This window comes from Cicer arietinum, chromosome 2 (assembly GCF_000331145.2).
Source record: "Cicer arietinum cultivar CDC Frontier isolate Library 1 chromosome 2, Cicar.CDCFrontier_v2.0, whole genome shotgun sequence".
NCBI lineage: Eukaryota > Viridiplantae > Streptophyta > Magnoliopsida > Fabales > Fabaceae > Cicer > Cicer arietinum.
Window position 1 is genome coordinate 48,472,428 of NC_021161.2, and position 12,112 is coordinate 48,484,539.

The 12,112-nt window shown below is 32.8% G+C and overlaps 2 protein-coding genes across 2 annotated transcripts; both read left to right on the top strand.

Annotated features, from left to right (window-relative positions):
- The first annotated feature begins 288 nt into the window (after nucleotides 1–288).
- Nucleotides 289–2,961, top strand: LOC101492147 (UPF0481 protein At3g47200-like). The gene is made up of 3 exons (XM_004491231.4): nucleotides 289–961; nucleotides 1,482–1,866; nucleotides 2,294–2,961. The coding sequence occupies exons 1-3, from the start codon at nucleotides 383–385 to the stop codon at nucleotides 2,713–2,715; spliced, it is 1,386 nt and encodes a 461-aa protein (XP_004491288.1). The 5' UTR covers nucleotides 289–382; the 3' UTR covers nucleotides 2,716–2,961.
- A 2,486-nt stretch (nucleotides 2,962–5,447) lies between these two features.
- On the top strand, nucleotides 5,448–6,807 carry LOC140919469 (uncharacterized). Its single transcript, XM_073365488.1, has 2 exons — nucleotides 5,448–5,596; nucleotides 6,416–6,807. Coding segments are annotated over exons 1-2 (393 nt in total). The 5' UTR covers nucleotides 5,448–5,595.
- The last annotated feature ends 5,305 nt before the right edge of the window (nucleotides 6,808–12,112 follow it).

Genomic DNA, 12,112 nt, shown 5'->3' on the forward strand with positions numbered 1-12,112 from the left:
ATATATATATATATATATATATTTCTTCAACCCGTTATATATTAATTAATTAAATGGCTAGTTACAAAGCTTATATATTCTTTTCTTCATACAAATCAGAAACAGGGGTACTGCAACAGGAAGTTTGGAAGTAAGGAATTGATGATATAAAAAATGTACAATATATTTAATTTTGTTAAAAAGAAGATTCCAATTACACATCGATAGTCTTACAGCTTATGATGTGAATATTTTATTTTTGCTTTCAAATGTACATAAGATAAGATTCTGTACATGTTAGCCTAGCTAGGATATATAATGTAACCAATTATCATACATAGTAGCTAATAGGTATATATTAAGTTTCATTAAAAAAAAAAGGTATATATTGATTAAGCAAATAATGGAATTAGAAATGAAGTGGATGGATCAAATCAATGAGGAGATAAAGAGCAATGGTCCTTCAATAGTTGATCAGAGGGAACAATGGAAGAAACATTGCATTTACAAAATACCCTCAAGAGTCACGGAATTGAACAAAAAGGCCTATAAACCCCAAGCAATTTCATTTGGTCCTTACCATTATGGAGAGGAACATTTAAAGCCTATGGAAGAACACAAGCATAGAGCACTTGTTCATTTCCTAAAGAGGTGTGAAAAGCCCATTGAGTTGTTATTCCAATGTATGGATCAAGTGGTCCAAGAGTTGAGAGACTCGTATAAACCACTTGATCCAATTTGGATATTGGACACACCAAAGTTTCTTAAAATGATGATTCTTGATGGTTGTTTTATTTTGGAGATTTTGAGAGCTAATGATTGTGTTCCGGATGATTATGATGAGAATGATCCTGTCTTTGGTGAACATGGGAAATTTTATGTGATGCCATATATCAAACGTGACATGCTTATGCTTGAGAATCAATTACCTATGATAGTTCTTCATACATTGATTGAAGTTGAAATTGGCACTGATCATGAGGTAATTCATCGACAATTTTTTCTCTTAGTCATTTGCTACCTACATGCATCCTTAAATATAGAACTCTTATTAAAACTCTTTTAAAAAATTGGCTAAATACATCTTTTATGTTATTTGTTTTCCACAAGTTAGTTGTTTAAGTTTTTTTATAAATTGTAACAAAGTTTCTTTTATAAATTGTAACAAATTAATTCTAAAACTCTAAATTTATAACAAATTAGTCATTTAAGATTTTAAGTCTATAAAATATTTATATGATTAACTTTTTAAATATATTTCATTACAAAAAAAATTCAGTGCAATTTCAATCATCAACTACAAACAATTTTTTTGTCATTTTCTATACTTGAATTGTGACTTAAGAACACGTAATTTATGTGTTGCACTTTTATAATCATTGAGTCATTTCATTAATTCATTCATTATACTATTCTTTTACGGGATTATCAATGTTTAAAATTAAAGATAAATATCAATTGAATTTTCTAAAGCAAGATTCAATATATATGAAACATTACAGGAAGATCATCATGAGTCGTTAAATGAGAATATCGTCAAGTTATTAAACCCTAGCACCCCTTTAATTCGAAGCATGGGAAAATGCATGCACATATTAGACGTGTACAAAAAAAGCCTAATTCAACAAGGACCAACCCACCCAACACGCATGCCCAAAGCAACAAAAAGAAATTGGTTGAGTTTAGAAGCTGGAGAGCCAATCATTCGATCCGCAACAGAACTCCATGAGGCTGGAATCCGCTTCAAGAAAAGCAGAACATATTGGAGTCTTAGAGATGTTTCATTCGATCAAGGTGTTCTTAGGCTCCCAATTTTGGTGGTAGACGACACTACAGAATACATGCTCCTTAATCTCATTGCCTTTGAGCGTCTTCATGTTGGAGCAGGTTGTTAGAATCTTGATAGAAATCATGTATTAAAGAAAATATTTTAATTGAAAATCAATTCTATATTCATAGACCGAGAAAAAATATAAAATGAACACATGATATGTTATATGAAAAATATTAGAAACACAGTCTCTAACATATGTTATATGAAGAATATTAAGAACACATTCTTTAACACAAACACATTCTTTTATTTGTTGAAATTCATATAAGTCTCACCAAATTAAGTGGACTCATACAAATTTAGAGAGACTCGTATTAATTTCAATCAATAGAAAATAGTATGTTGAAATATATATGTTAGAAAGTATGTTGTTAACATTCTGCTGTGTTTTTTAAATATGTATGTTAGACACTATGTTATTAGCACTCTAAGTATGTTTTTTACATTTAACTAACCGACTAACTTTTATATCTAGTACAGGTAACGAGGTAACCTCGTTTATATTCTTTATGGACACTATCATCGACAATGCCATGGATGTTGCACTTCTCAACCGAAGCGAGATCATATTCAATGCTCTTGGGAGTGACAAAGTTGTTGCAAAATTGTTCAACTCATTGTCTAAAGACATCACTGTGGATCCAAATGGAGTACTTGATGTGGTGAGGATGAGTATGAGTGATTATTGCAAGAAACCGTGGAAAAGATGGCGTGCAAATCTTATTCAAACTTATTTTAGGAACCCTTGGGCTATTGTGTCTCTTGTGGCTGCTATTTTTCTTTTTGCTCTTACTATTGTTCAAACTGTATACACAATTCGTCAATTTTATCAAAACCCAAGCCCAAGCCCAACTAAGTCACCTGTTTTTCCAATTACTCCAAGGCCTCGCCATATTCCATAATCACCCTATTTAGTTTCATGTTTTCTCCTTTAATTTCTATATATATTTGTAATTTTTTTTTTATTTTGAATATTTTATGTATATTTGATTCTTGATTTGTCATTGAGACTTTATATGAAATCATTGTTGTTATCAAAGTTTTAAATGGTAGTTACGGTCACAACTTGAAAACATGACAATATAGATAAAAGTTGTTGTTATGGAATCTATATTACAGTTGTGATGTTGTTACGGGGTTGCGACAATTACAAAATCTATAATATTACAGCGAAAATTGTAGTTGCGGACTATACTTTAAAACAATGATTGTTACCATTGATTTATTAATTTGATCAAGTGATTGTAACTATTATGAATTTATGATTTCGAAATTTGTTTTTTGTTAAAAAAATATAGGATTGACTTTTTTATCATTTGTATGTAACGTCATATTCTTATTCATAAGAATTCTTTCTCTCTCATCTCTACTACCGATTTTTTTTAATTCTTTTTGCTAATGGTGATGTTTTAATCTATATATAGATTCAACTATTGGAGGATAATGATTGAACATTTTAAAAAGTTAAAGTTATATAAAGGGTGAGGTCTATGATTTTAAATTGTGGTTGCAGTTGTAATTACGTTGTAAATTTTATATTGCAGTGAAATATAAGAAAATGCGACTGATGCAACCGAAATTACATTTATGATTCTGATATAATGACTTCAATCAATATTATGACCAAAATTGTGGTTGCGTAGTGTAATTTAAAACCATAACTGAAGTTAAAGGGATTGTATAGGTTCTGGACTGGGAGGAGTTTCCATGGTGTGGGATCATGAACTTGTCCTATTGCTAAGGAGAAAGGGGAAGCTACATTTTAGACTTGAGATAGACTATACCATGGTTAATGAGGGTGTGGAGTGTTGTGATGCTTTAGGTATGGTAAAAGATGAATTTAGATTCTCTATTTTTGTACTTTCAAAGGTAGAGTAAACTTTAGGTAACTTTTATGGTAAAATAACTTAAAAAGTGATGTTTAGAACGGTGAGAGAATTGTGAAAGAGATCAAATGTAGAGAGGATAGAGAGAAATATAGGAAAATGTATGGAAGTAAAGGTAGACAATTTTTGTAATGACAGACCTCCTAAAAGGTTTTCTAAGTATACACTCACAAAATATTCATGTTGATTGGTGAGAGCATTCGTCGAACATGCTAGCATTCAATAGAGAAGTTACAAATAATATTAAAATAGGATCTTCCCCTTGTACGATATGGTTCAAATATAAACTATATATCAAAACCAACTAAACATGTGACACTTAGTGTTGACGGAGATATAAAGTATTATGTCACTACTTGAGGCATGATAATTGAGCGACTTTTTTAAGACTAGTGTTAACACCTAGTGTTGACGAGGATATAAGGTATTATGTCAGTGCTTAGAGAAAGGACACATTAATAAATTGAATATACAAAGAAACAAGATGAATCCAATTAGTCATATGAGATTGTACATATAAGGATGACCTCATAAAAAATTCTCTAGAAAGTAAATAAAAACCACGAGAAAAATAAAATTGTTGTTTTAGTTTTAGGGGACATTTGTCAATCCTACAAATACTAAGGTGTTACAAATGATATTAAAGTCAAACATTTCTCAGGACAATGTGGTTTAGGGACGTATCAATAGAAGTTGATGAACACGCGACACCCCAATATTATAAGAGTGACGAGTTTCATCGTTGCTTAAGTCACAATCAAGAATAAAAATAACATCATTTTCAGAAGCTTGTGTTGTAAGAATTTTATAGTTAAACTTGTTTGACTTAAATCACTTACAAAATGAGTGGTCTCGTGAAAAGTTTTATATAGACTGCGTGATTGATGACAACACACGTTGAAAATATTCATTAATTCTAAGAGCCACCATTGATCCTACAAGGCTTTAGAATATTATGGTCTCTTCTTATTTATTGATTTTGATGCAATGACAATTATAACTTTATAAACTTAATAAAAACATTAATAAAATTTTAACTATCTATAAGACATAATTTAATTAGAAATTACCAATATTGTTAAGTTGAATATCATGTTCTAAATTTGAATCTAAAACCTTGCAATTGTATGCAAGTTTCTTTATTATTTCATTTATAAACAAGAAAAAACAACTAAAAAAAGCTTATTGATAAAATATTTGTAAAAATTAATGTCAATAGTCAATAATAACATCAATTTTGTAAAAAAAAAAACAATAATTAATTATAATAATCATAAATGGTTTAAAAGCACATATAATTTGTTTATATAAATGTTTACTTATTTTTCAAATGATATATTCTATACAATTATCATATATTATCCAATTGAATTTTACAAAATTTATTAGAAGTTATACCACATAAAACTCAAAGTTGTTGATGGAAGATATGATGGAAGATATGATGGAAAATATTTTACACAGTTAGTCTAAATTGTTGATTTTGTAGTTATTTAATAATTAACATTATAATTATCTAATGATATAATAAAATTAAGGATTATTATTTATTAACACTGTAAAATTAATTTATACCGACACTTGATCATTATTTTTGTCGTAATGAAATGTAGTTAAAAGTGAAAATAATATTATTAAAATTTCAAAAAACTGCAGATGTATGAGGTCTAGTTATACAAAAGAAAGAAATTTCCAATTTATCAAAAAGAAAATTCCAAATGGACTTCATTTGATTGGAGAATTAGGAAAATTGGCTATTGTACCCCCCATTTAAACTTATACCCCCCAACTTAAAATTTTTGTTGTAAAATACCCAAAATAACCCTAAAAAAACAGTAAAAGTCAAAATAAGAAAAAATTGAAACACTTTACCCCTCACACTGAAAAATCCGGAAAAGTAAGTTTTCAGAAAAAAAAAGTTTTTACCGGAAATTTCAAAAACGAAATTTCCGGGAGGCAAACCGGAAATTTGAAAAATCCGGTAGTTGTAAATTCCCGGAAATTTCGTTTTTGAAATTTCCGGTATGTATTTTGAACTACCGGAAATTTCCGGTACACTGTGTAATTTTATTTTTTTCAATTTTTGTTTATTGAATTTTGTTAGTGAGGATCAGAGGAGGAAAATCTGACGGTGGTGATTATTCGCGAGTTCGGCCTCCTACACAATCAAATAGGAGAGCTGCTGTTGAAAAAAGGAGAAGGAGAAATGAGGAAAGGCAGGCGCCCCAGGACGAGCAGCCCCAGGATGAGCAACCCCAGCAAAATCTTGTGTTTGATGCAGAACAGGATGAGCAGCCCCAGGATGAGCAGCCCCAGCACGATCATGTGTTTTATGATGAATATGACCAGCAGCAGCAACAGTTTGATGATGAACATGGTCAGCAGCACCAGCCTGATGAACCCATGTTTCCTGGAGGTCCTTATGATCTTTCTGTCCTTACAGATTATGAGCATCATATTGCAATTAATGTGTGGAATGGACAGGTTAGTAAATAATTTATTTTATTACATATTATAAGTTATTTGTAGTATAAGATTATAATATATTTTTAATTGTGTTATTTTTAATTAAACAGGAAAGACGTGCCTTGAAAGTTGTTTCCAATGGCAAAAAGCAAGACAAATTTATTGATATTAGATATCATTTACCTGCTCAAATAGATCATTGGATTAATATATCTGGTTTTTTTTATTTTTGTTTATTGAATTTTGTTAGTGAGGACTAGAGGAGGAAAATCTGACGGTGGTGATTATTCGCGAGTTCGGCCTCCTACACAATCAAATAGGAGAGCTGCTGTTGAAAAAAGGAGAAAGAGAAATGAGGAAAGGCAGGCGCCTCAGGACGAGCAGCCCCAGGATGAGCAGGCACAGCAAAATCTTATGTTTGATGCAGAACAGGATGAGCAGCCCCATGATGAGCAGCCTCAGCACGATCATGAGTTTTATGATGAATATGACCAGCAGCAGCAACATTTTGATGATGAACATGGTCAGCAGCACCAGCCTGATGAACCCATGTTTCTTGGAGGTCCTTATGATCTTTCTGTCCTTACAGATTATGAGCATCATATTGCAATTAATGTGTGGAATGGAGATGTTAGTAAATAATTTATTTTATTACATATTATAATATATTTGTAGTATAGGTTATTTTATTACACATTATAATTTATTTGTAGTATAAGATTATAATATATTTTTAATTGTGTTATTTTTAATTAAACAGGAAAGACGTGCCTTGAAAGTTGTTTCCAATGGCAAAAAGCAAGACAAATTTATTGATATTAGATATCATTTACCTGCTCAAATAGATCATTGGATTAATATATCTGGATTACGTCCTCTGAGAAGATGTAGTTTGCATATGATTGATGGTAACATGATATCTGCTTTTGCTGAGAGATGGCACGCAGAGACTAGTTCATTTCACCTGCCATTCGGTGAAATGACTATTACTCTTGACGACGTCAGGGGTCTTTTGAGCATCCCGTGTACTGGAGAGTTTTTCACACCTCCCGCAAATGTCAATGAAGATTTGGCAATTGCTGCTGCTGTTGAGTTGTTGGGGGTTACATATGATGAAGCTGTCACTGAGACTAGGACCAATAGAGGGGCTTCGTATAGTTTTGAGTGGTTGAAAGAGGTATTTTATAAGAAACTTCATGAACGAAGATATGACTGTGCAGCTAGGGCATATCTACTTCATTTGGTAGGATGTACCATTCTTGCGGATAAAAGTTTTACACTTGTATCTGCAAAATATCTCTTTCTGTTTCAAGATCTGGATAGTTGTGGTAAATGGGCATGGGGACCGGCTGCACTTGTTGTGCTATATGACTATCTTAGAGACAGTACATTGCCTGCAACCAAACAGATTGGAGGATATTTGTCTTTATTTCAGGTACTATTATATTTATTATACTTATCATTATTTTTTTAATTATTTCATCACCTTAATAATTTTACTACATTTCAATTATTTACAGACTTGGATTTATGAACATTTCCCTGATATTTGTAAACGGGATATGGATGAGCATATTTCCTCGATGCCACGGATGTTTCGTTGGACGGCAAAACAAACATCTGGGAATGTGGCATATTACAGGGCAAAGTTGGATGCTTTGAGGGATACGGATATTATCTGGGCACCAGATTACGATCAGAATGATGTGACACGATTTCAGTCTGTGTCATTATTTACAGGATACATTCGTTGGTGTTTCACGATGGTTCCGTATTTACCTGAGAGGTGCATACGACAGTTTGGGTATACTCAACACATTCCTCCTACATCACTGATGCTTGTTGCACGTGATGTCGACGTTGAATGGAGTATGTACCGGAATTCTGTATGATCACTTCAAGCTAGATTGCATCAGCTGCATATCCACATGAGTGTGTTGAGGGATACATCCAGTGGTATTATAGGATATCTCATCCTCGGATGATCCCTTATGTTGCTGCATATGCTGGTCCTAGTTATGATGATGATGCTGGTCCTAGTTATGCTGGTCCTAGTCATGATGCTGGTCCCGATACTAGTTGTACACGGTGTCACGCAGTTGGTGGTCTTATACAGCAGAGTTTAGATTTGCATATGGGTGGTCCTGAAGATGAGATGCGTGTCTTATTGGAGAGAGCTTTATATATTTCTAGAGCAGGAGATTATCAGTAGTATCATAGTTGTATTATTCAGACTTATTTTATTATTCGTGGGTTATTTGTTATTCAGACTTATTGTATTAGCGACTTATTCAAACTTATTTATTATTAGCGATTTATTATTCAGAGTTATTATTATTCAGAGTTATTAGCGATTTATTATTATTCAGAGTTATTATTATTCAGAGTTATTAGCGATTTATTATTATTCAGAGTTAGCGATTTATTTTATTCAGCGATTTATTCAGCGATTTATTATTCATCTGCCAATCATATCATTTAAAACAAAATACAACTCAAAAGTATCAATCATCTGCCAATCATATCATTTAAAACAAAATACAACTCAAAAGTATCAATCATCTGCCAAAGACATATAATCTGAATTATTTTCTAAATCTAAAGAACCCCAATGTTGTAGACGTCCTGCATAAGCGATAGCCCATGATGTAGACTCATCGCTACGATGCTTCTTCCAATGCCATGCAAGTGGTGGTAACGGACATGCAGATTTCAATTTAACTTGAACCCAATGATTTTCGTTAACAAAACCAATGCTGATAACACGATCACGTGACAAATCTCCATTATGTGCACCCCTCAATGGGAAAAAAGTCAAACAAAAAGTTTTTGCTAATGTAACAAGAACGAGATTATATTTTGTTGCTATCACGTAACCCATATCAGGAATGGTCATCCACTTCTCATTACCTTGGTTTTCCAACTCAGTTACAAGTAAAGACTCTGTCACTTCTTGCAAACGTTCCTTGAATAATGCAGCATATAAATCAGGTTTGGACTTAATCTCTGTATACAACTGCCGACGTATAATGCTCCAGTATTCTTCACCATAACCAAGTAAAGCAGCAATAGCACGATATCCACAGTTTCCATCTGCTTTAACATTAACTATGTCTTCAATATATGGATGAATTAAAGAAGGAAACTCGTGGAAATATTTTTTAACCTGGTGGGAGACTTGTTTGGATGCTTGATGGGAGACTTGTTTGGATACCTGCTGGGAGACTTGAGTATCAACATGCTCAAAGTATGATGGGTCGCGATATACGTCATATCCCTTCGGCTTATTGCCTTTTTTCTTAACACCACCTTTTGTTTTGATTTTATCCACTGGTGCACACATTGATGTTGTCTCCGGATATGCTATTTCACGCAACTTGCTCTTTAAAGCCCTTCTTCCAGCAATATTAAGTGTTTTCCATTTTTTCCAAATTATATCCATCTCCGATGTAATGTCCAACTCTGAATCATTTGTCAACTGGTCATTCTCTTGATCACTATTCAAGGTTAATTTCCTCCAATGTATATGAACAGCATCTAATGGGATTGGAACACCTTTCATCTTGTATCCTGCTAACTCACATGCACAAGGTAATCCATGAGTCTTTCTAAGTATACAACAACACACATCTTTGTCGTTACCGACATAACTGACTCTCTTGTATTCTTCAACAATATCACCTAAGGCTTTCTTGGATACCACCCAAGTCAATTTCTCAAAGAATGGATTGTTGTGTATATGCTCTTTGCGACCTTTACTTATCTCAAATGAACCTTTGATCTTAATAATTTGAAACTTCAACATGTCATTCATACCATTCCATGCCTTACAAAAATCTCCTTTACTGTGTTCCAAAAATCTCTTCAATGACCAATGAGCAGACTCAACCCTAATATTTAAACAAAAAAAATACAAAATGTGAAGTAATGATCATATATCATGCATAAATCATATATCATATATCATACAAAATGTGAAATTTTAATGACATACCTATTAGTCGTAGTATTTCCTAGATGCAATACTCGATTGGTCCATGCTTCAACAAATCTTTCCTTATGAGGATTCAACCATGTGTCTCTGACGTAGTCAAAGAAAATAATATTATCGACACATGCTTGCTCAAATACTTGCAAAAGTTCCTCGTACTCCTTCTCTTCAGAACAATAAACAATTTTCCTCCACAACTCAAGAATGGGTTCTTGCATGTCTTTCTTTAATATATACTGTTTGCATTTGGCTCCAACATTTTTGTTAATATGAAGTTGGCAAAGTAAATTTGTTGAAGATGGAAATACAACTTTAATTGCATTCATTAAAGCCAGTTCTCTGTCAGTCACAATCACCTGAGGAAATGGCGTGTTTGAAAAAAACAACTCTTTTAACTTCTCCAATGCCCACCAAAAGTTGTCTTGACGTTCAGAATCCATATAAGCAAATGCAACATTAAATGTCAACCAAGTTGAAGTTACACCAACAATTTCAAACAACGGTAACCTATACTTGTTGGTTTTGTAGGTGCTATCCATGATCAATACAAGAGGGAACATGTTAAGCAAAGTTATGGAATCTGTGTGCGTCCAAAACATATCCCTCACAACGTTGGAGTCCTCATGAGTCCTACTCCAACAAGTATATTTCTCAGCTTCAAGTAACTTCAACAAATGTTGCATATCAGTTCTAGGTCCCATCAAATTTTTCTTGTATGTACTTCGTCGCTTGTAAATTTGATAGATACTAGTCACATTTTCTGTATCTCGATCTCTCAAATATGACAAGATGTGTCTCGGTGCAACGTGATATTTTGTCAACTCGTCAAAAGTAGCTACTAACTCATGGTTGTGAAGTCCACAGATTAAACTAATAATCCATCCTTCATCATTTTTCAGTGGTCTCGATTTAAGTTTAAACGGACATCCACACTTTTTAGTTGAAGTACCTGTGTCATTTTTATTTGACTTATATTGTCCACCTCTATCACAACCAAGAATTAATTTTGACTTTCTTCCTCTTTTTCCAGTCTCTACGTTTGATCGAGTAATGATAACTGCTACTCGATTTTGTCGACCTATCTCTCTTGTCCATGATATGACAGCTTCTCGTGACTCAAAAATTTGATCAGTTGTAAATGCTTCAGTTAAATCTATAAATACTGGTCGTGTGTTTTCCATCCCTAGTTCAAAAAAACAATTCAAATAAAATAACAAACAAATTAAAAACATATTAAAAAAAAAAAAATTAAGTACCGGATTTTTGAAATTTCCGGATTAACTACCGGAAATTTCAAAAAACCAAATTTCCGGTGAACAAAAAATGACTACCGGATTTTTCAAAATTTTTGAAATTTCCGGTATTGAAATTACAACTACCGGAAATTTCATTTTCCAAATTTCCAGTAACAATTATAACTACCGAAAATTTTGATGCAAAAGTTGACTTACCGGAAATTTCAGCAAGGTCCAGATTTTAGAGTAATTTTTTTTTAACTGCTCACGTAAATGAATTTTTTAAGGATAAAATTGGATTTTTAACAAATTGGGGGTATAAGTTTAAATGGGGTACAAAAGCCAATTCTCGATAATTAATAGGCTTGATAGAAAACCCATTGGGTTGGTGGGCCCTCGAAGAAAGGCCCAGATCTTTCTCGAACAGAAGGAGCCAACTAACCAAGAACACTTATAAGGAAGGATTCAACAACTCAAACTCAAACTTCATTCTTCATTCATCGATTAATTTATAATCAATTAGTCATAATCTCTTTTTCTTTTCTTAACCAACACGAGAGAGAGAGAGATGGATTTTGAACTTCGAAGAGCGAGCGAGAAGATAGCGAAAGAGCAAAAGGAGAGAAAGGAAAAAGCGAGATTGAAACTGCAAAAGGAAAAGAAAGCGAAAGAAGATGCTCGAATACAAAGCGAAGCAATCGAAGCTGCTCAAAGATCTCGT